The sequence below is a fragment of the Pseudopipra pipra genome, chromosome 6 (genome assembly GCF_036250125.1).
Source record: "Pseudopipra pipra isolate bDixPip1 chromosome 6, bDixPip1.hap1, whole genome shotgun sequence".
Lineage (NCBI taxonomy): Eukaryota > Metazoa > Chordata > Aves > Passeriformes > Pipridae > Pseudopipra > Pseudopipra pipra.
This window is the reverse complement of record NC_087554.1, coordinates 715,237-738,102: the sequence shown is the minus strand read 5'-3', so window position 1 is coordinate 738,102 and position 22,866 is coordinate 715,237. Positions and strand designations below refer to the sequence as shown.

The 22,866-nt window shown below is 60.1% G+C and overlaps 3 protein-coding genes and 1 long non-coding RNA gene across 8 annotated transcripts; 2 read left to right on the top strand and 2 right to left on the bottom strand.

The window, feature by feature from the left end:
* Nucleotides 1–12,048, bottom strand: RIC8A (RIC8 guanine nucleotide exchange factor A). 3 transcript variants are annotated; one of them, XM_064659855.1, is made up of 12 exons: nucleotides 11,952–12,035; nucleotides 11,143–11,261; nucleotides 10,513–10,677; nucleotides 8,269–8,316; nucleotides 5,521–6,135; nucleotides 4,832–4,926; nucleotides 4,060–4,210; nucleotides 3,383–3,478; nucleotides 3,085–3,229; nucleotides 2,609–2,753; nucleotides 1,836–1,955; nucleotides 1–1,090 (listed from the first exon to the last, which is right to left on the bottom strand). In XM_064659855.1, exons 3-12 carry the CDS (start codon nucleotides 10,594–10,596, stop codon nucleotides 970–972), a joined length of 1,620 nt encoding a protein of 539 aa, XP_064515925.1. In that variant the 5' UTR covers nucleotides 10,597–10,677; nucleotides 11,143–11,261; nucleotides 11,952–12,035; the 3' UTR covers nucleotides 1–969. The 3 variants fall into 3 exon arrangements, with proteins under 3 accessions (XP_064515925.1, XP_064515923.1, XP_064515924.1); XM_064659853.1 differs by lacking the exon at nucleotides 11,143–11,261 and having other exon boundaries at nucleotides 11,952–12,048; XM_064659854.1 differs by lacking the exons at nucleotides 11,143–11,261; nucleotides 11,952–12,035 and adding an exon at nucleotides 10,771–10,936.
* Nucleotides 11,022–16,452, top strand: BET1L (Bet1 golgi vesicular membrane trafficking protein like). Of its 3 annotated transcripts, none has more exons than XM_064659915.1 (4): nucleotides 11,022–11,153; nucleotides 12,954–13,045; nucleotides 14,079–14,135; nucleotides 14,993–16,452. In XM_064659915.1, the coding sequence occupies exons 1-4, from the start codon at nucleotides 11,087–11,089 to the stop codon at nucleotides 15,158–15,160; spliced, it is 384 nt and encodes a 127-aa protein (XP_064515985.1). In that variant the 5' UTR covers nucleotides 11,022–11,086; the 3' UTR covers nucleotides 15,161–16,452. The 3 variants fall into 3 exon arrangements, with proteins under 3 accessions (XP_064515985.1, XP_064515986.1, XP_064515984.1); XM_064659916.1 differs by having other exon boundaries at nucleotides 11,025–11,138; XM_064659914.1 differs by lacking the exon at nucleotides 11,022–11,153 and adding an exon at nucleotides 11,313–12,138.
* LOC135416666 (uncharacterized) lies at nucleotides 13,302–16,787 on the bottom strand. Its single transcript, XR_010431663.1, has 2 exons — nucleotides 16,707–16,787; nucleotides 13,302–16,422 (listed from the first exon to the last, which is right to left on the bottom strand). It is a non-coding gene; the product is annotated as an uncharacterized LOC135416666 (long non-coding RNA).
* VPS51 (VPS51 subunit of GARP complex) lies at nucleotides 16,786–22,708 on the top strand. Its single transcript, XM_064659820.1, has 10 exons — nucleotides 16,786–17,112; nucleotides 17,489–17,618; nucleotides 17,853–17,999; nucleotides 18,082–18,298; nucleotides 18,899–19,625; nucleotides 19,856–20,074; nucleotides 20,669–20,890; nucleotides 21,176–21,297; nucleotides 21,680–21,767; nucleotides 22,065–22,708. The coding sequence occupies exons 1-10, from the start codon at nucleotides 16,801–16,803 to the stop codon at nucleotides 22,323–22,325; spliced, it is 2,445 nt and encodes an 814-aa protein (XP_064515890.1). The 5' UTR covers nucleotides 16,786–16,800; the 3' UTR covers nucleotides 22,326–22,708.
* The last annotated feature ends 158 nt before the right edge of the window (nucleotides 22,709–22,866 follow it).

Sequence of the window (22,866 nt, the reverse complement as noted above, 5' to 3'; positions counted from 1 at the left end):
CCACGTGTCAGGTTGGCTTTATTCAAGCGTCACTTGTGCATTCCTACTCGTGACAGGACATTTGGGAACTGGGGTACATGAGACCAACGGGAAGGTTTTCTTTCAAAAGAAAACAGAAGTAAAAATAAAGACAGATCTACACCAGGCCTGAGAGCGGCCCCTGGGACACAGAGAGGCCCAGGGACAGCGAGGAGGAGCGAAGGAAGGAGCACAGGTGTTGGCCTTTCCTTTGGAAAGCGGGATTTGGGGAGAGGTGAACGCCCAAACCCAGCTGGCTGGTGACAGGGACAGTGCCCAGTGCCAGGGAAGGGCCGTCAGAGCGTTCCCAGCAGCCACCCACACGCTCTCTCCCGTGGCCAGTGGGACACTGGAAGCTTCCTCAAAGGCCTCACTCCGTTTCCCTCTGTTCACCCACGGGCTCCAGGTGCACGTGGACACCGGTGCACTGGGACACAGCCTCCTGCACCACACCCTGCGGATCCCCCTCCCCAGGAGCTGCTGTGATTCATGGCCCACACCCCTCTCCAGTAAACCCCCCCCCCTTCCCACAGCATTCCCAGGGAGCAGCCCCCCACCGTGGGGCCGGGCACGCGCAGGAGGCTCCGCGGATCGACGGACCCTGATGGAGCGGCAGGAAGAGCCTCTCCCTGACCCTTCTTCCCAAACAGCACGCATTTAAATGAAAAAAATCCTACTGGAAAGTCCCGGAAGCGATTTGGAGTGTGAAATCCTGCAGGCTGCCGACAGGAGAGATCAAGGTGGAGCCAGGCCACGGAGACCTCTGGAAGGAGAGGTGGCTATGGAGCTGGGAAGGAGGCAGGTGTTCCGTGTGGTGGGCTGTGAGGGATCCAGGCTGGATACGGATCCTGCAGGGAGAGTCCTGGCCCAGTGCCAGCCTCTGGGTGCAGCACCAGTTCCCGAGGGAGAGTGGCTGGAGCCCAGCTCTCCGTGGCTGGGGCGGGAGCCGGGTCAGTCCAGCCCCAGGTCCGAGTCGGACGACGAGCGCTCGTCGGCCATGCTGCGGATGGCGTTGTCCATGGGCGCCAGGTTCCCGCTCGGAGTGATGCCCATGGGCTGGATCACCTTCTCCCTGCAGCCGGGAAAGGTAAGGCAGAGCTGTTGGAGAGCAGAGGAACAGACCAGGAATGCAGTAGGAACACAGGGCTTGTGGAAATGGCCCAGAATACCCCAGGCACCACCAAGGATCCCTTCTGAGAAACGGGGACAGTCCCAGCCCTAAAACCTCCAGCGTGGCGAGGTAGTGGCTGGAAGCACAATCCACAAACAATACCATTCCCATGCTCAGCTTCCCTGGAACAGGCTCATTTCTAGAGTCCTGTTCTGTGAGGTTCAGGATTCCCACAGGAAAACTAGCACTGGTGTCTGTGTTCCTCTCCCTCTAACACATGATGGGAGTACACGTGTTACTTCCCTCCCTTCCTGAACTCACTGGGCTCCTCTGGAGCACCTGTGAAAGATGGATGAGGGATGACTGGAGAAAGGTTTCCAGCAGAGAAAGGGGCTGGTGGCACTGGCTGCTGTCTGTCCTCAAAATGCTGCTTCCTCCTGAACAGCCTGGCCAGGACTGAGACCGCTGTCCTTCCTGAGTTCCTGGACAAACATGGCAAGCAGGTGTTTGGGAACAGCGCAGGCACAGGAAGGAATTTCGCAGTGTCCCATCGTGCCAAAGCTGAGGGAAGAGTTTCTCCAGGTATCCCCACCGCTCCCTCTCCTCAGTCCCTTCAGGCCTTGGGAATGCAGCCAAAGGAAGGCCTGTGACAGATGTACCCCCGACACGCAGGTGTGGACACGGACACACCCCCACGCCCCGGTACCTGGACAACTTGTCGAACATATTGACCAACTTCATGGCTTCGTGCTCCTTCTGCTCCTCCGTCATCCCTTCCATGGGGTTGGGAAGCTTCTCCTCCACACGGCCCGTCACGGGGTTGATGCTGCGGGGACGACAGTGAGGTCAGGGCACGGGAGAGGGGACAGCAGGGGGACAAAGGGCTGTCTGGGATCCTCCTGTGCCTTGTGGAGCAGAGGAATGGCACGGCAGGGCTGGCTGTCACCTCTGCTCGTGCCCTTAGTGCCCAAGTGCCATCACAGTTCTATGGGGGCTTCCAACCTACATCCTTAAAAAACCTGCCCACTTCTCCAGCAGGAGCAACACCCCCTCCTGCCAATGCCACAGTGCCACTGGAAACCGGGTGCACAAGGCCAGGTGACACTTCCTCCCTCTCCTCAAAAGCTAATGGAGAAAATCCCAAGAAACCCAACCTGCAGGGACACTGAAAAGGAAGCTGGTGAGTGCGGGATACACAGGTGGGCACAGACCTGGGGCTGTCCCCACACACCTCCCACCCTCCAGGTACCACCCACTGCAGAGTAAAAGAGAGGGAAAGGGCAAAAGAGAGGGAAGGGAAAAAGAGAAGCCAAAAACCAGCTGGGTGCAACAGCACTGGGCTCTGGAGAGGGAGAGGAGCCATGGGCACATGGAAGAGCAGGACAGGGAGATGGCAGGAGGAGATGGAGAGGGATAGAGCAGGAACGGGAAGAAGATGTGGAAAGAGGGGTGCTCTAGAGGGGGAGCAGACTTCTTTACTTGGGCTTTGCCTCTTTGTACTCCTCCGTGTCCGTGTCTTCATCCTCCGAGTACTCCCCCTCTTCCCGGCCGCCGGCCATGAGGCCCCGCGCCGCCAGCAGCCCCGCGGCGTTCCCGTACCCCGTGTACTTCACAAACCGGGACACTGCCGGGACAAGGACAGAGACCACGCCGTGCTCCCCTCCTGCCTCCAGCCCCACGGCCACGCCGGGCCACAGAGACCCAGGGACACTGACAGGGGGACAGCAGCCACGGGCGGGGGGCTCGACGTGGGCCAGGCTGTCTGCAGGGTGCTGGGCTGGCCCGAGCACAGATTGTCCCTCACCTCCTTCCCACAGAGCCCCTGGAACCCTCCCCTTTTCCCTGTCCCCAGGGAAGGTCCCTCACGGAGGGACCCCATCGAATGCACTCTGGCTCTCCCGGAGCCCACGTTGAGGGGTCCCCTGTCAAAGCCCCCCCAAGGCCCCAGGACTCACCGCTCTCCTTGCAGAGCACGAAGAGGAACTCGGCGGCGCAGTGCTTGACGTCGGTGTCGATGTGGGTCATGAGCCTCACCAGCTTGTTCCGCAGGGAATTCCCCACCTCCGGCCGGTTCCGCACGTCCCGCAGCGGCGGCAGCACCTGGGGACGTGGGAGAAACACTGTGGGTGCCAGAGGCCTCAGCCACCCACGTGAGAACCCGGAGGTGTGCGGAGGGCGGCCATAACCAGGGGTCTGCTCGTCTCCTCTCCCCTCAGGGCAGCGTCCCTGACCTCCGGGCTGAGCACAGCGTACCCTGGCCTTCAGGAACTTCCTGGTCTGGCGGTGGACACGGGCACTCTCCGTCAGCAGGTTCAGCACAGGGGTCAGGCTCTCCTTCAGCTTGTGGCCCTGCAGAAACACCCCCAAAAGGAGCAGCACGTCAGTCATGCCGAGCTCAGCCTGTCTGGCTCACGCTGGAGAACACGAGACAGATGGACACAAAGCTTCCCGGTCCCTGCCACAGGCATTCAGTACCTCCTCCCTCCCCACACCACACAGCTCGCCGTGGCACAGGCAGTGCCAGAAATCCTTGGGCAGGGCATCCGGGGCAGAAAAGTGCAGTGGTAAAATTCTGAGGCCCTTTGGGATAACTCCTGAGGCTGAAAACCACGGTCAGCTTGAAAACAATGCAAATTCAGGCCTCCAGAGGCTTTCACTGCTGAGTGAAACAGGGCTAATATGTCAGTCACCCAGCTAATCATCCATTGTTCCACTGATCTCACTGATCTTTGAGGGCCTGCAGCCCTCAAAGCAATGACAGTCACCTTCCTGTCCACGTTGGTTTAGTCCCATCGACCACAGCTCTGCCAAGAGCTGCCCTTTCTACAACCCCAAACCAAGCATGCTGGCACTGGGCTCTTGCAGGCTGAGGGAAAGGTGCCCTGAACCTGTGGGAACGAGCAGTGAGGACACCCCCCCCCAGCCCTCACCCTGTCCAGGCGGCGCTCCAGGAAATCCAGGAGGATGCTGACTGCATCCATGTTGACACCCATGTACTCCAGCGAGCCCGGCCGCACTTTGGGGGTCAGGAGCACATCCAGACACTTGAGGGGCAGGTTGCCCAGCAGGTTGACTGTGTGGCTACATGTGTGAAAGGGAAGAGAAGAGAACACACAGTGATGGAGCTTTGCTCACACGAGTCCTTCAGCTCCATGGAAACAAAGGCCTGTCATTAACTTCCAGGAGTGCGAGGACCCCGCGACCCAAGTTGTCTTGGAGCACCCCAGGCTCCACACACCACCGAAAGGGAATAACTGAAACTGCTTTTTGGGCAGCTGGGGACTCTAAAGAGACTCCAGTGACAACTGAGAACCCAGGGGATTTGACAGAGCCAGCCCGGGTGGTCAAAGGTGCGTCTCTGTGTTGTCCTGCTGTGTCACTCCTCCTCACCAGCACTGCTTGGTTTTCCCCTGACTGCGTGTTCTTGGGGACAGAACCGTGTCACCTTGCTCCAAGCTGACACCCCTGCACCAGTAATGCCCGGCAACATGACACAGCCAATTTCTCAGCATGGCTTAAGGCTAATTAAGGCCACCTCATGGACTCTTTACCAAAAGCAGCACAAGTCTGCTCTGGCCAGTTGCCCACTGAGACGGCTGTCGCTGTAGGGACAGCCTGAGAAAGGACATTGGAAGAGGATCATGTGCCTGGGGAGCCCTGCTCCAGGGGCAGCTCGAGGCCCAGGTGGTTCCCAGCACTCACCTGTGGAACTCCTCGGTCCTGTCCTCGCCGTCGGCCGAGATCATGAGGCAGTGGCGCAGGAGGGCACCCAAGTGCCGGTACAGAGCAGCATCTTCCTGGCCCCAAAGTGGAAAATGGAAACCTTGATCAGCAAAGGGTATCCCACACATCCCAGAGCCTGCTGCCCCTGCAGCCACAGCCTGATCATGCACAGCGGGGTGTTCCAGGGGAAGCAGCCTCCCAGTTCTCCTTTTGGGGCCAACACGTGGTCTTCCAGCTGCCCGACACACTTCCACTCACTCTGTGACACTGAGTTAAGGGCTGGACTAGGCTCTAAAACACTCCATGGATTAGCCAGAGGGAAGGTGTTCTCCATCACACCTCCTTCTGACCTTGGCCTGAAGGTGAAGAGGTACCTGGCCACGCTCAGATGTGAATTATCTGGGGGCTCTGCTCTCCCTCTCCCTCAGCAAATCACATCATTAAGGGAAAATCCCCAACTTTTAAATGGGAATGCTCTAAACGCTGTAAGGGTTAATGCTGCACTGGGCAGAGGCAGTGCCCGGGGCACACCTGAGTCCCTCACCACCCTGACATGTACCTGGGGCTGCACGAGGACCAGTCTGGGACAGGAGGAAATGCAAGGGAGGAGAAAACCAGCAAAGCCAGATCCCGGGGACGGGTGAGCACCACAGACCCCAGGAGCTTACCTCGTCCACTTCCCTCTTGCTGGAATCAAAGGTGATGTTGAAGAGCACTTTGAGGATCTCCATGGCCCGCTCCGTCTCCTGCCGAGGCAAAGGCGGGAGAAGCCCCTCCTCGGCGGCGACTTCGTAGGGGTCCAACCACTTCACGCCGAGCGTCAGCTCCAGGGTGTCTGCCATCAGGCTGACCCCCCGCAGCTCCTGGGCGAGCTGCTGCCGGACGTCCACCCTCAGGGCCGTCAGCAGGAACAGCAGGCGCAGGTCGAAGAACTTGACGTCGTGAGGGAGGCTCCGCTCGTTGTAGAGCTTGATGCGCCGCGCCAGCCCCACCACCAGCCGCGCCTCGGCCGTCAGCTCCTGCGCCCGCGGGCTGCTGAACACGATGTTGCACAGGCATTTGAGGGACTCCAGGATCACGTCCAAGTCCGGGACCTCCCGGATGAGCTCCTCCGAGTAGTCGATGCCGGCATGCCTGGAGAGGGTCTTCAGGCCTTCCTCGGTGGTGAAAGGGCCGAGGCAGTGCTTGTCCCGGGACAGGATGCGGATGCTCTCCAGGCAGGTGACCTGGCAGGACGGCTGCAGCTCCCTCTCCAGGAACTTGATCAGCAGCTGGGCCATTTTCTGTGCAGTTGGAAACAAGCAATGCCTGGGATACCGACAATTCCCGGTGCTCTTTCCAACCCCGTCACGCTCTGCCCTGGACAACGGGAGCATCACCTGGGTCTGCTCAGGTGTGTACTCAGCAGCACTCAGGAAGTGCCTGGCTCTGGCATTGGGTCCTGCACCAGTTTGGGCAAGAACAACCAGCAACACATGGCTGGGAGAGGGTACTGGGTGCAAAGGGAGGGCACAAACAGGTCACTGTTGTAGCTTTGCCCTGGTGAGGATGGTTCAGGCTGAGAGGGTTTGCCTGACCACTGCACTGAGGGCAAAAACCTCCCTCAGCCCTTCACCTCAGGGCTTCCCTCAGGAGTCACCATGCATTTGACAGCAGCTCTCTGCTCCTGTGTGAGATCAGGGAGGCACCTGCTCCAGAGCATCCACAAACAGATGGAGAGGTGGAGAGAGGCATCAGAGAACCACCAAGGGAGGGCCACAGGACCCAAGGGAGGTGAGCAGAGCACGTGATGCCCTGGGAAACGGAGGTGAAGAGACCTCAGGCGATTCAAATAAAGCAGCATCTCCTTAACCCCAGTGCTGCCTGGAGACCTACTGGCCCAGATCCTCCGTGGGTACAGACTGGCAGAGCCCCACTAACACAATTCACGGGAGCTGCAAAGCTCATCCCCGCGGGGAACGGTGAGTCACGGAGGAGCACAGGAAAGGCCTCACAGCCACGGGCAGCTCAGGCTCAACCACGTGTGGCAACACTTCACATCGCACCAGTGACACCTACACACACAGCTGGGTGAGGTGAGAGCTCAGCAGACCTCTAACACGACACGTCTGAAGCCACGGATCTCTCCGTGACGTTAAAAGAGCAAAGGAACCCGAAAATGAGGGTTGCAACTGGCTAAACGCAGCCCCACCAGTCACACTTCAGAATAATCAGAGAATTGTTAAGGTTGCAGCCATTAATCGTAATCATTTAGGTTGGAAAAGATCTCCAAGGCCACCGAGTCCAATCTGTGACCCATCCCCACCTTGTCACCCGGCCCAGAGCACTGAGTGCCACATCTAGCTGTTCCTCCAGGGATGGGGACTCCACCACCTCCTTGGGCAGCCCCTTCCAGTGCCTGACAACCCTTTCCGTGAGGAAATTCCTCCTGATGCCCAACCTGAGCCTCCCCTGGCGAAACGAAACTACTGAAGGAAGGAATGAAGAAAAAAAGGAACTTCAGTCCTTAATGTGAGGCTCCTGGAGTGCCCCACGGTCACACCCTGGGGAAGTGAGGAAATACAGCTGTTCCCCTGCTCCTTCCATGCAGGAGGCAGAGACAGTTTCAGATCCAGACACAGCGAGCAAAGCCTTGGGCTGGCTCAGGGGAAAGAGACCCCAGGGCTGAACCATCGGGACACCCGAGCGCCAGGAACTGGTGGTGATGCTCGACTCCTATTTCATGGCAGGCACCCCAAAAGTGGGACACTGTGCCTGGATCCATGTCCGGCAGCAAAGAGCTCGGATCTGGTCAGATCCAATCCCACACTTCGGGCTGTGCCTGGGCACGCTCCGCCTGGCAGCAGCTGGCACTGGCTCAGCCAAAGGAGGTCCTGTTCTCCACCCAGGTCGCCTGGTCTGCACTTGCTGTGCTAACACGGGCACTGGCACCATCCACCAGTGAACTGACCGCAAAACTGAGCCAGCTGGAAAATAATCCTGGGGACCCAGAGTTGTTCTTGCAGCAGAGCAGCCAGGACGAGGCCGGCCCGGCAGGAAGAGCTGCAGGAGCAGGAACAAGCAATTCCTTCCCTCTGAGTGCCAGCTCCAGGCAAATCCCGCTGCTGGCTCCCAGTGGAACCCCTCACCCTTCCTGGGAGCCTGGGGATCACACCCATTACACTCGTGGCTGGGACTGTATGGATCACAGGACCGCTGCTAATGCCAGATGGATGCTGACTTTTACCCAAAACACCAACTCCTGCTGGAAAAACCAGAGCCAGGTGCTCCGAGTGCACCATTCCCTGTCCAAGTTAATGGCACACTCTCATTTCTTTCCCTGTGGGAGCTGCCTGCCAAGCCCAGCTGGACACAAGTATGGAGCAGCAGATTTACACACCGACCAAAGAGGAAAAGCAAGGAGCGTGTGTGCCTACCTTCCTCTCCTCCCGCTCCTCATCCTCAAAGGTGAAGCACTGAGACTTCTGTGGAAAAAGCAAAACAAATCAGAGTAAGGAAGAGGTTAAAACTCCATGGAACCAGGGCATTCCACTGGAAAGCAGCAGGTCCAAAACACGCTGCAACAGCAAACACACCTTCTCCCAACAGTCCCTGCCATGAGAGGCATCACCCCTGGATCCATGGCGCTGGCAGAATGCCACGGGTCAACCAATGGATGGATTTAGATTAAATCCTTCAGCAGCACAGTGGGTACCCATCCCAATCCCAATATCCCCTATGAGCCGGTAATTCCTCAGCTCAGTGACACCACCAAGCTGATGCTGCACACATCCTCCCCTTGACATTTATTTGTTTCTTTTCCCGACCAAAAAAAAAGTGCTGTCTCCTTGGTACGTGGGAATAGATCTTTGTGGTTACCCAGGTCAAGTTCTTTAAACACAAGGGGCCTGATCTCCACAGGTCCCCTTCCTAACAAACACTCCTGCTCTCCATTCACAGGAAACATTTCTGTTTCTGCCTTTTGGTTGTTCTTCACTGACAGTCTCCTTCCTGGCTCACCTGGAAGTCTCACCTGCTCCCATGGAACCTGAGAGCACAGGGAGACCACAGGCTCCCGGGGAGAAGCAGCACTTCCCAGTGAATGAATCCTTGTTTACACCAAGAAAACCTTTGGTCCGAGCACGGAGAACAAAACTGTTTAAAATCCATAAAACACTGATGACGTGTGTGCAGCCACCAAGAGCCCAGGGATGGCGTTGGTCTGTCCAGCCTGGAAGCAGCCAGGAGCAGCAGCAGCCCCCGGGGGTGGGGGCAGGACAGGTGTATTCCCATCAGGCTGTGTGAGCTGATCCATCCACAGGCTGTTGGATCACTGCTTTGTTCCGCAGGCAGCCAGGCTCGTTCTTCCCCCAGCACGTCCTCTCTGCAGGCTCTAATCCCACTTGGGGGTAATTTGGCCATACCTGGGGGTTTTGCTTTAGCTGCAGTTTATTCCCAGCAACCAAAAAAACCTTTGTGTGTGCAACAGTGAATTAAAATAAATCCCCAGGAAAGGTTGCAGAACCATCAGTCTTGCAGCAAAAGTGATGCCAGGCCACGCCGGCTTTATGTGCAGTTTCATAATCCTCTTTGACTGCTCCATTTCCTTCAGACGGGCCAGCAAACCCTCTGGCTCGAGTTCCATGTGCCTGATACGCCGGGAAGGACCCAGCTGGGGGGGATCCACGGGAAATGCTGTGGTCTGGGGGCCTTGAGCCGGTCACACAGACGCTGTTTGCACCTCGATGACTCTGGTGTGGCACCCGCTTGTGGGGTCTGCTCCTCCTCGGCCAAGATCTCCCCATTCCAAATCCCACTGCTACGAACAGTTCCACACTCCCTCTCTCACACACGCTTCTGCAAAACATTCCTCAGGTTTTCCCTGCTGGCTTCCCACCTCCTCCAGCCTGGTGCAGAGTGAGTCACAGCGATCCGCAGGGCCAGCCCCTCCCGGGGGAACCCTCCGGAGGAAATTTCCCTGACAACCAGAGGCTGTTTCAAGTGGGATTTCACGGAATCACAGAGTCTCCTCAGTTGGAAGGGACACACAAGGATCACTCAAGTCCCATTCCTGGCCCTGCTCAGCCCCAACAATCCCACCCTGTGCCTGAGAGCGTTGTCCAAATGCTCCTTAAGCTCCAGCAGCCTTGGGGCCGTGACCACTGCCCTGGGGAGCCTGTTCAGTGCCCAAACACCCTCTGGGAGAAGAACCTTTTTCCTAATATCTGTCCTAAACCTCCCCTGACACAGCTCCAGCCGTTCCCTCGGGTCCTGTCACTGGTCACAGCGAGCAGAGATCAGTGGTGCCCCTCGGAAGGAAGCTGTAAACAGCTGAGGTCTACCCTCAGTCTCCTCTTTTCCGGGCAGAAATTTACCCCCAGAGATAATCTTTTCCCACTTTATGGCTAGAAACACTCCCAACTCTGCTTCCAAATCGTCGGGTTTTGATATTCAGAGCTGTGCAGTCACCTCTAATCACCTTTGACTTGCAAATCCTGACATCCTTTCACCTGCAGCTCCTCCCCGGCCTGTTTTATCACCCCCAAACCTGCCTCAACATAAAGGCTCCTCCTACTGGGTCCTTACACTGACTCTTATTTCCCTGCCAGGTTTTACTTGGCATCTCGATAATAATGTTTTTAAGAGCCCCTGACACCAGGGAGGGGTTGATGCTCACTCACCTCCTGGTTGTAGACCTGGAGCACCTTAAGAACCGTGTCCTGCTCCCCGCTTTCCAGCGTGGTGACCACAGCCCTGAGCTCCATTATCCCAACAGCTCAGCTACGGCGGAACTGGGAGCGAGGGGACTTCCAGGGTGATGCAAAAGCACCTCGGCAGACAGATATCTGAGAGGGAAGAGAGAAAGGGGTGGGGAGAGGAAGGAGGGAAAAAACACAACACAAAAAAAAAAAAAACAAACCCCAAGTGATATTGCTCACGCTGCTGCATCCATAAAAGCGGAGCAGATGGATAACCCGAGCAAAGCCAGCACCAGCTTCCTCTCTCTCCCGCTAATCCTCTTCTTCCTCGCTTTGCTTTTCAATGTTTAATACGTGCCCTCCCAGGAAAGCGCTCAGGGAAAGCCTTCCCCCCACCAGCCGGGGATTAACGTGGAGCAGATAACAGCAGCTCCCTGAAATAGCTCCCTGCCGCCTCCTCCTCCTCCTCCTCCTCCCCGGTTGCCCTGATTCCTGCTGCCGCACAGGGGGGAAAATAACAAATAAACCCAGCAACATTCCCGCGGAGTGACAAGGGATGGAGCGGCGAGGCAGCCGGGCGGGAGAGCATCCTCCGGCTCCCGGCGGAGGTACCTTTCCAGGAGGTGGGAAGCAGACGAGGAGGGTTCCATGCAGGGTCGGATTATGGCCGATCCCCGCACGCACAGCCCAAACGCGCGGCCGGAGCCGCCGTCCCCCGGGAGATGATGTCCCTGCCGCCAGTGCCAGGGAGCAGATGCGCAGGGACACGGGAGACGGGATTATTTCAGTCACGGCCTCGGTTTAAGGGCTCAGGGAGCCACGCGAGCCCGCGGTGCTGGGACGTGACTCCCGATGGGGGGAAATCCGGCAGATTTGGGTGCACAGGTGGGCTTGGATACACGTTCAGCCCTCGTGTTGCCATGGGCCGTGTTCTGCGATGAGGCCGCGCTGGTCACACCGAACTCAACCGAGCGGGACCCCGCACCGGGAGCCCCCGGGCTTTGGGGGTCAGGCGGGGTATCCCCGCCTGCCCGCGCACCCAAAGAGGGGCGTTTTGGGGGGACCAAGGGCAAATCCCGCATTGTGGAGGGCGGAAAGCCGCGGGGACAGGGGGCTGGGCTGGCCCGGGGCAGGGACACAGCATCCCCATGCCAAGGGGCTGGGATGGAGGGGACCCGCTCTGCTTTTGGGGCGATGGCGTGAGCCAGTGGACCACTGCGCATATCCCCCTTTTCCGTCCCCCCTGGCTGGCTCCTCCCCTTGCCACCTCCTTCCCCCGACATCTGGGCACATTCCAACCCCCTTTTTTATGTCCACAAACCCCTATTTTTGTCCCAAGCCCCTACCTCTGCCCCCAAACCCCTACTGTCTCCGCCACGCCCCCGTTTCTGCCCCGTGCCCCGGCGGGGCTCTGGCCGTACCTGCGGCCCGGGATCCCTCGGGGGGCAGCGCCGACCCTTCCTCCCCGGCCCGGGGGAGCGGCCCGAGGGTCCCGGTGCCGGGGGGAAGGAGGAGGAGGAGGAGGAGGAAGGAGCGGCGGACATTTCGTGGCGGCTCCGCCCGGCGGGGCGGGACGGAGCGGGGCGGCCATGGCGGAGCGGGGCCGAGGTGAGGGGACGGGTTTGGGGGCTGGAGGGGGTCGGGGGAAGGGGAGCGCCCGGCTAAACAACTGCCCCCCGACCCCGCTGCACCCCACGGGACCTCCCGCAGTCCCCCGATTTACCCCCTAGAGCCCCCGAATTGCCCCCCTCGAACGCCTGATTGCCCCCCCGATCACCTAAGTGGCCCCCCCTTGAACCCCTAAATGCCCCCCTTGAGTCCCTAAATGCCGTCCCTTGAACTCTTAAATACGCCTCCGAACATCTAATTGCCCCCCAGCCCCCTAACTGCCCCCTTGAGCCCCTAATTGACCCTTTGAGCCCCTAACTGCCTCTCGAACCCCTAATTTCCCCCCTTGAATCCCTAACTACCCTCCCCATTGAACCCCTAATTGCCCCCCCCCCCCCCGCATCCCTGACTGCTCCTCCGGGGCCCTTCTGGGATCCTTAACTGCCCCCTTGAACCCCTAGTTCCCCTCTTGACCCCCCCAACTGCCCCACAACAGGTCATAATGCCGGGAGACCCCAACACGGATGAGGGGTTAAGAGCCCTGGATTTGCCCGGCTTCACCCAAATCCCATCCCTGGATGTCGCAGGGCACGAAGCCCCCAAGCTGCTGCTGCTGCTGGGCCACGGTGGCAATTCAGGGGGCAAGTCAGGGATCCTGTCCCAGCCCGTTTGGGGAAAGTTTGGGGCGGTTTTGTCCCAGCCAATCTGGGAGGGTTCCAGAGGTGCGAGGCGGGGCTGTGACAGCCGGACATCCCTCTGCACACGTGTGCCGAGCCAGGGCAGGTACAACGTGTGCTCCTCCTTCTTACCCCCAGGACAGAGTCCGAGCGCCATGGAGGACCTGCTGGATGTGGAGAACAAGCGGATGGCCGACAGCCTGGCCAGCAAGGTCACCAGGCTGAAATCCGTGAGTGCCGAGGGGGGCGTGGGGAAGGAGGGGCTCTGCTTACCTGGGGGTGCTGCAGGGGATCACAGAACCACGGAATGGTTTGGGTGGGAAGGGGCCGTAAAGCCCATCCAGTCCCGCCCCTTGCCGTGGGCAGGAACACCTTCCACTAGCCCAGGTTGCTCCACCTTGGATTTGAACACTTCCAGGGATGGGGCAGCTTCTCTGGGCAACCTGTGCCAGTGCCCCAGCACCCTCACCTGTGCTCTGCAGAGGCTTCCTGTGCATCACCTTAGTTGGTGATACAGCGGTTTAATTTTCACTTGTGCAGTGCCAAGGACACCTTTACAAATTCCTGCTTTCCCTTTGGGGTTTACGACATCACCTGACACTCAGGAAAAGGAGTTTTAGGCTCAGAGAGAAACATCAAAAAAGAAACATAAAACATACATAAAACATAAACACCCCTGCACAGAGGGGTGTTGCCAAGCTCACCTGCTTGGGAAAAAAATCACAATAAAAAGGCAGGGAGATTAGTTTTGGAAAATACCTGTGTCTCTGTGCAAATGATCTTAAAACTGGTTTGCTCTTAATATCAAGTACTTTGATTTAGAGATTTAAGCTCTGGTTTTTATTGTTATAAAAATTGTTATAGCATTATAATTATTCTAACAATTATTGTTATGTTATTATAAAATTGTTGTGACAATTGTAACATTATTATAAATTATTATTTAAAAAACAGTAAAAACCACGAAAGAAGTCAGTGACTCACAGTGTAGAAGGGCAGACTCTGAATTCCTGCCCTTGTATCCCAGGGATTAAACACCCTGACAGATTTAGACAGTCAGACTTTACTTTCAGTGCTGCAGAGGTGGAAAAGTTCAACAACCCTACAGGGAAATGAGAATCATTTTCCTTGTTCCTGTCCCAGACAAGCCCCTGTGTGTCTGCAGGAGCCAGGAAAGCAGCAGGTTGCTTTGATAACTTTCATTTTAGAGGTTCTCCGTACGCGACAAGCTCCTGAATGCCCGTTCCCTCCCTTGTTCTGCAGCTGGCTCTGGATATCGACAAGGACGCTGAGGAACAGAACCGCTACCTGGATGGCATGGTGAGGACCTGGGGAATGGGGCAGGGTTGGTATCTGGCACCTGAAGGGCTGATGTGGGACAGCACACCTGGGAAATGCCAGTGGAGGTCCCTCCTTGCTGGGATTAAAGCTGCCTCCGGGCTGTTCCTCAGCTCTCCCTTGGTGTTTGGTGCTGCTGTATGAACCAATTCCTGAACTCCAGCACCTCCAGCAGGCTCCCTGTGGGGCATGTGGGACACTGGTGTCTTCAGAGGGAGTACAGGTGATGCTCTGGGTCCCACAGGCTGTTGAGTGTCCTGGTCTGCCACACAACTCCCAACAAATCAGGGAATTGAGATGAAAGGTGGGATGGCGAGAGCCCTTAAGGGAGAAGCCCTAAATGGGCACCAAACCGCGCTGCTCTTACACAAGAGGTTTTGAGGCATTTCAGGAGCAACATGAGCAGAAGCTCCAGAAAGGTGGGAACGGTGCTGATCCTGGAGCACTGGAAGGGAAGGACCTTGAGGGAAACAGGTGACTGCTGTGCAGCTTCTGTGCGAATGTTTTTAGCCAGGAGGTGGGAGATTCCTCAAGGATTCCTTCATCTGTGGCACAGTAGGATGGGCTTGATCCTAGGACCCGAGGGAATGGCTGGAGTTGTATTAGGTTGGGTATTAGGGTAAACTTCTTCCCCCAGAGGGTGGCTGGGCACTGGAACAGGCTCCCCAGGGCAGTGGTTGTAGCCACAAACCTGCCAGAGCTCAGGGACACGGTCGGGTTGTTGAGGTGTCCTGTGCAGGGCCAGGAGTCGGACTGGATGACCCTCGTGGAATCCCTCCAACTCGGGATATTCCAAGACTCTACGATGCCTCCACCTTGGCTGTCTCTGCCCTCCACAGGACTCGGATTTCCTCAGTGTGACGGGGCTGCTGACGGGCAGCGTGAAGCGCTTCTCCACCATGGCGCGCTCCGGGCGGGACAACCGCCGGCTGCTCTGCGCCGTGTCCGTGGCCCTCATCCTCATCTTCTTCATCCTCTACTACCTGGTGTCCAGGGCGGGCACCTGAGCCGGGCTGGGCAGGTGTCACAGGGCCCCGAGCCGGGCAGGCACCACAGGCCGGACCCGCGGCACCCACAGGCCTGTCCACACCTTCCCGGGAGGAGCCTCCAACCAGACCTCCTCCTTCCAAGTGACTCTTCCTCCCACCAGCTCCTCGTGTCGCTCTGGCTGGGCCCAGACGGCTCTTCCAAAGCAAGGACATTTGTCTCCAAAGGGATCCCCGTGTCTAACAGGGATTTGGGGCTGGGACCTCCTGCCTCGTTCGTGTGCCGCGGGCTGTTCTCAAGGGCCACTTCCCCGTCACCTCCCTCACAGAGCCTGGGAACGGGTGAGGTGGGGCTCACAAATCCAGGGGCTTGTTCATACTCTGAGGTTTTGTCAGCCAGCTGAACTTTGGGAGCTGTAGGGTTTAGGATGCTGATTTACGGGGTTGGGGAGGGCCAGTGTGTGACTTAACATTCCGCGTGGCCGCTCTCAGGTTCCCCGGGACTTGCAGAACTTATCCTTGGTGTCCCTGGGCTGAAAGGAAACCTGTGCTGCTTTGGGATGGAATTAGTGATGGATCTGGGCCTGGATACTCTCAGGTCGCTGCAGGGAAGAGCTGCAGAGGAGCAGAACTTGGATTAAATCCTGGCTTGGCCCTCTTTATCTTCCTTGGTCCAGTTAATTTTGGTTGTTGTGGCGCCCTGGTTTTGGAGCACTCCGGGGAGATGCTGTGCCAATGAAGCAGAGGTTGAGGTGAGGTGGAATTCCCCCACAGTGGGAGTCCAGGAGGGATTTGCTGATTTGTTTTATGAATTTAGAAGGTACCAGAGGAACCCCTGCCTTGCCTTAGGGGGTGTCTCTGCTTATTTGCCTCTCTCTCCCTGTAACAACCAGGGCCCAGCCATTCCTCTTCCTCTGATTTAGTCTCTCCTTTGCCTCATCATGGGTGGCTGGGTGTTCCCTTTGCCTTCTCTCTCTTCCCATCAGGAATTCCTTTGTCCTGGAGCTAAGGTGCCTGCAAAAGGAATGCTGTCCCTTGTACCAAACTGCTCACAAAACATACCTTGGCTGGATTAGATGTGTTCTTTTCCACATTTGGCAAAAATCCTGCAGGGAAAGCAAGGAGAAAGGAGGTGGCAGGGACTTCCTCTGGTTCTTCCTGCTTCCCTGGTGTGTGGCAGCTCCAGGCTCCTTCCCTTTGGGAAGAATCGATGGCCTCTAATTCCTGGAGCAGGCGACTCCTGACAAAAGGCTGCTGGAGCAGCCGGGGGGGGGGGGTTCCTGCTGTAAATAAAGCTGATTTTAGACCTTCTAGTCCTACTGTTTGTTCCTCATACAAGGTTGATTGCCCTGGCTGTACCTGAGCCACCCTGGGGCTGGAGAGGGACCCTCCGGGGAAGTGGGGGGTCCCGCAGCCCTGTGACGCGCCCGGTGTCACGGGGAAACGAGGATGGGGGTGCACAGGGACACCGGGGCAGGTCTGGGGACAGACTGCGTCTGCTTCCGGTGTCCCCAGACCTGCCCGCGGGGGACACGGGCCAGGGGTGGGGGTGCCACTGGCTGCTCACCCTCTGGGGGCTGGTGTCTCCATCCCTGTCTCCGTCCCCAGGGCGGTCCTTGTCCCCGGGCCGCCGCAGGTCCCGGTAACGGGGCCTTTGCCGGATGTTCCGCCATGTCCGGGCCGCGTCCCCGTCGCCACGGCAACCGCCCGCCGCGCCGGAAGTGACGCGGGGGCAGGAAGCGGCGGCCGGGGCGGAAGCGATGGCGGCGGTGGCTGCAGGTGACGGGACCGGGAGTGGCGCCGGGGGCAGCCCCGAGGCCGCCGCCGGAGGCACCGGGGGCGGCGGGTGGCGGCGTCCCCACGGGCCGCTCCAGCGCTACTACGGCCCGTCCGCGGCCGAGGCGGCCGAGGCGGCCCCGGACCCCACGGACATCAACGGGCCCCACTTCGACCCGGAGGTCTTCATGACCAAGGTGACCTTTGACCCCGTGACCTTTAACCCCCTACACCCTCCTGGACCCGGGGACCCCCCCCGATGGACTCCCCCAGCGCCCCGAGGAGACCCCAAAAAGATCCTCTATGGGGATCCTATGGGTCTGCTTCTATAGGGACCCTGTAGGACACTGTATGACTCCCTGTACAAATGGTACTGGGGTGCTCTGGAGCAGCAAGGGGAGGGGTCTGGGGGCAATCAGAACTACGGGGGGGCAGCTCGGGATCCCAGGGAGGCCCTGCAGGGAAGTTGAGGACCTCGGGGGGGCAATTCGGGGGCTCCCAGGGGTACATAGGGGGATTGCAGAGGGGACAGCCGGGTGTGGGGCAGTTGAGCAGCTCTTTCCCCCCCCCCAGGTGCGTAGTGAGTGTCCCCTGGGGCAGCTCCTGGCCCGGGAGGCCGCGCTGGGGCGGGAGATCCGCGCCCTGGACAGCGACATGCAGACCCTGCTCTACGAGAACTACAACAAATTCATCTCTGCCACCGGTGAGAGGCTCCACTGGAGCCTGCTGAGGGCAGCGCTGGGATATTGGGATGTTCACTCTGGAGCCTGCTGAGGGCAGCACTGGGAAACGAGGATTTGGGGGTGTTCACTCTGCTGGCAGCCAGCCTGGTACCCAGCCTACTCTGGGGGGTGGCGTTTGGGGTACGTTCATCCCGGAGGGTCTGGGGGGTGGCAGGCAGCTGAGGGACCCAGCACTTGTCTCCTGCCCCCCCCAGACACCATCCGGAAGATGAAGGTGGATTTCCGGCACATGGAAGCAGAGATGGACGACCTGGCGGCCAACATGGCAGCCATCAGCGCCTCGAGCGCCCGCGTCAGCGCCGCGCTGCAGGACCGGCACCGCCGCGGCGCCCAGCTGGCCGGTACGGGGCGGAGGGATGAGTGGCCCTGGGGGGAAGACCTGGCCCTCCCGACCCCGTCTCCCTGAGCCCCGTGTCTCCCCAGGGGTGCAGGCACTGCTGCGGAAGCTGCAGGCGCTGGTGGAGGTGCCGGGGCGGCTGCGGCGCTGGGCGGGCACGGAGCCGGCGCGGGCCCTGCGCTGCTACGGCCGCGCCCGCGCCGTGCTCCGGCACTACCGACACCTGCCCTCCTTCCGGGCCATCGAGGACGAGAGCCACGCCATCATGGCAGAGCTGGCCCAGCGCCTCCGCGCACGCCTCCGGTGCGTCCGATCGGGAGCCTGCTGAGGGCTGGGAATGGGGGTCTGGGGGTGTTCACTCTGGAGCCTGCTGAGGGCTGGGAATGGGAGCCTGGGGGTGTTCACTCTGGAGCCTGCTGAGGGCTGGGAATGGGAGCCTGGGGGTGTTCACTGTGGAGCCTTCTGAGGGCTGGGAATGGGGGCCTGGGGGTATTCACTGTGGAGCCTGCTGAGGGCTGGGAATGAGGGTCTGGGGGTGTTCACACTGGAGCCTGCTGAGGGTTGGGAATGGGGGTCTGGGAGTATTCACTGTGGAGCCTGCTGATGGCACTGCTGGGAAATGGGGATTTGGGGATGCTTACTCTGGAGCCTACTGATGGCAGCCTCAGGAAATTGGGGTCTGGGGGTGTTCACTCTGAGCCTACTGATGAACTTCAGGGAGTCCCTCATTAACCTCTGTTACTGTTGGAACCTCCTGGTGCTGTTTAGTGGTTTTCCCCCTTTATTTTTTGACCAACTACTGTTCACTCTGGGGCCTACCGATGACTTTTATCGCTTACTCCCCGTTTCCCGCTGTGCCCGCCCTTAACCCTGGAACCTCCCACACCCACCCGCCCGCCCCAGGGAGGAGACGCTGGACCCCAAGGAACTCACCGAGTGCGTGGAGATGCTGCTGCAGCTGGAGGAGCCTCCCGAGGAGCTGAGCGAGGAGTTCCTGAGCCAGGCGGGCGCGCGCCTGGAGGCCGAGCTGGCCGCGCTGGAGGCCGAGCTGCCCGCCTCCGACCCCTCCGGCGCGGCCACCACGCCGCCACCCGCCTCCGACATCCTGGACTTCGTGGACCGCGGCAGCTCGGCCTTCGTGGGCACGCTGTGCCAGCTGGCCGGCTCGTACCGCGCGCTCTTCGGGGGGGACGCGGGGCGCCTGGAGCCCTTTGCTGCCGCGCTGGCCACGCGCTACTTTGAGCTGCTGGAGCGGCGGCTGGCGCTGGAGCGCGGCCTGGGCGACACCTCACTGCTGGTGCGGGCGCTGGACCGGTTCCACCGCCGGCTGCGGGCGCTGCTGGAGCTGCTGCCCGAGGGCGCCGCCGCCGCCGCCGCGCTGGTGGCCCGGGCCGCCCGCGAGCGCGTCGACCGCTACCTGCGCGCCCTGCAGACCTTCTTCCTGGGCTGCCTGGGCGACGTGCGCCAGGCGCTGGCAGCGCCGCGGCCCCCCGGCAAGGAGGGGCCCGGCCTGCCCGACCTGCTGGCCACGCTGGCCGCCTCCGTGCTGGGCCAGCTCAAGGCCGTGCTGGCCTACGTGCAGCTCTTCACCGCCAGGGACGTTGCCTTCGCCAGCCTGCCCTACTTCAAGGTGGGGCACCGTGGGACGGGGCGCTTTGGGGGGTGATTCGGGGCTGCCATGGTGCAGGGCAGGGGAGCCAAAGGTAGTCAGGGGGTCTCTGGAACAGTCTGGGGCTGGCATGGGGCATTTTGGGGGTGGAACAGGGCAGGCTGGGGGTCACTCAGTGACCGGTTTGGAGCCTGCATGGGGCAGTTTGGGGGGCTTTGTTGGAGTGTGACCCCCCCCCATTTGTGGCACAGGGGGAGTTCTGCGTGGCAGCGGTGCGCGAGGGGCTGGTGGTGGCCTTTGTGCGCTGGCTGTGCCGCACAGCCCGTGGCTTTGCTGATGGCCCGGCCGAGCGGGGGGCCCCCGCTGCCCCCCCAGCCCTGCTGCTGCTCCTCGCCCGCCTCTGCCTGGACTACGAGAACTCCACCATCAGCTACATCCTCACCCTCACCGATGAGCAGTTCCCACCCCAGGTGAGCCCCAGAATGTCCCTAAGGGGACTCTGAATGTCCCCAAGATGTCACAGATTGGCTCCGCACCCCTCTGTGTCCCAGCCCCAGGCACCACAGCATGGGCACCTTCCTTCTGTCTCTGTCCCCAGAAACAGCCCTGAGTAGACCCAAAATGCTGATTAGCCCCAAAATAGCCTCTATGTGACCTCAGATGGCCCCTCTGTGGCCCTGTGCCCACCCAGGGGATGGTGGTGGGGACAGTGCCCTGTGTGGGGGTTTTGGGATCTTCCCTTTTGTCTTTATGTACCTCCAAATACCCCCAAGACCCTCCCTGTGCCCTGCCGTCACCCATGTCCATCCAGGAGGTGACCCCGTGGATGGCACTGCCTGTGGAGACAGGAGGGTCCTGACCTGTGCGGTGTCTCCCAAACGTCCCTAAAAGAGCACCTCAGGAGGTCCCCAGGGGGGTTCTGCATGTCCCAGGGTGCCCCCGATGCCCCACGAACACAACAGGGGCAGTGATGCTGCTGCAGCACACGGGGCTGGCAGCGACCCCGTGCCCGGTGCTGGCAGGGGAGGTGTGGGGGCCGTTCCTACCTGTCGCTGTGCCCCCAGGACTCGGGCCCGGCGGTGACCCCGGGGCCGGCGCTGTGTGCGGAGGCGCGGGCGGCGGCGCAGCGGCTGCTGGACCACTACGTGCAGGTGCAGGGCGCAGCCGTGGCGCAGATGCTGCGCAAGAGCGTCGAGACGCGCGACTGGCTGGGCACCGTCGAGCCCCGCAACGTCCGCGCCGTCATGAAGCGCGTGGTGGAGGACATCACTGCCATCGACGTCCAGGTCGGGCTGGCGGCCCCCGGAGGGGTCCCCGCGGTCCCCATAAGGTCCTTGAGGGCTTTGGGATGGTCCCTTTGGTGGGAAGTTGCCAGCAGCTTCCAGATGTTCCAGAGGGTCTGGGTAGGGGGGAGCTGATGTCCCTGAAGCGTCCAGAGGGTTTGCCCGAGGTCTCAGTCTGGTCCTTGAGGATCTTTGGGGATCCCAGAAGGTTTTAGGAGGGATGCTGGGTGGTTTGGGGGGGGTCCCAGCAGGGGGTTTGGGGTGCTGAGGGTGTGGTGCCACACACAGGTGGGGCAGCTCTTCGAGGAGGGGGTGCGGCGGGCACAGAGCAGCGATTCCAGCCGACGTGCCTTCTCCGTCTACAGCAGCTCGCGGGCACCCGGCCGCTATGCCCCGAGCTACACCCCCAGGTCAGCCTTGTGCCGCTCCTGCAGTACCCATCACATCTTCCCTGGCACTCTCTTCACACCCCTAGACTCTCCTAATATCCACCTGACAGCCCTTGGCTGTCCCCATGTCCCCAAACTGTCCTAACGATGATCCCTGTTTATCCCAACAATCCCCATGTTCCCCCCCGCTGTCGCAGTATCCCCTGGTGATCCCTGTATCCCTTGTGTCCCACAGTTGTCTTGTCCCTCCATGTCCTGTGACCATCCCCACATTTCCCTTTCTGTCCCCAAACCACCCCTACATTCTCTCACCATCTTCATGGCCCCTGATGGTCCCTGTGTCCCTGTCCCCACATCCCTGGCTCTCTCAAGTCCCTGACTGTCCCCAATTCCCTGTCCCCAGTGCTCCCATGGACACCCACCTGCTCAGCAACATCCAGAAGCTTTTCTCAGAGCGCATTGACATCTTCAGCCCTGTTGAGTTCAACAAGGTGAGGCCACCCACATCCCTAAACAGGGGCCCTAAACTGCCCACCTTCCCACTGTCACATGTCCCTGGTGTCCCCATGACACAGGTGTTGGGGCCTAGGGGGTGCTCAGGAGCTGACAACCAGGACAAGGGTGTCACTGTCCCCTGTTCTAGGTGTCACTGCTCAGGGGTGACCAGGCCCAGGGCGCCCATGTGCCACATGTCCCCAGGCTCAGGAGTTCCCGGGGAGCGTCAGCCAGGCCAGGGGTCTCCCCATGCCCCTGAGGATGCCACCCCATTGCCCGCTGTGCCCACGCAGGTGTCGGTGCTGACGGGGATCATCAAGATCAGCCTGAAGACGCTGCTGGAGTGCGTGCGGCTGCGCACGCTGGGGCGCTTCGGGCTGCAGCAGGTGCAGGTGGACGGGCACTACCTGCAGCTCTACCTGTGGCGCTTCGCCTCCGACGAGCGCGTGGTGCAGGGGCTGCTGGACGAGGTGGCTGCCAGCGCTGCCCACCGCTGCCTGGACCCCGTGCCCATGGAGCACAGCGTCGTGGAGCTCATCTGCGAGCGCGGGTAGCGCGCGGGGACGAGGGACAGGGACCCGCCCTACCTGTGTCACCGTGCGGCAGAGCCCGGCAGGGACACGTCCTGCGTCCTGCTGCATCTCTGGGGACACACCTGTACCCTGCGAGTCCCCACGCGTGCTGTGCTGTCTCTCCTTCCCAACGTGGCAGCACACAAGGACATCCCATGTCCCTGCACATGGCAACGTGAAGGGATACCCCCTATCCCCATGCCAGGTCACCCCGTGTCATCAAACCACACCCCTATTGCCTCCCCACCCCAGTGACACCCTCAGCGTGTCCTGACACCCACAGCCCCTGTGACACAGTGTCATCCCCTCACCTTGGTGACATCCCCTTGTGCCCTTTGTCACTAAATAAATGATGTGTGAGCTGAGTGTTGTGTCCCTGTCTGTGCCTGGGGGGCAGGATCTGACCACGCACACAGGGGGTCCCACCTCCAGCCAGGGTGACAGCTCAGGGACAGGGGCTGGGCACTCAGTGATGTCCCCAAGGGACCCACAGCCATGAAGGCCCCAAACCTTAAAACTCAGG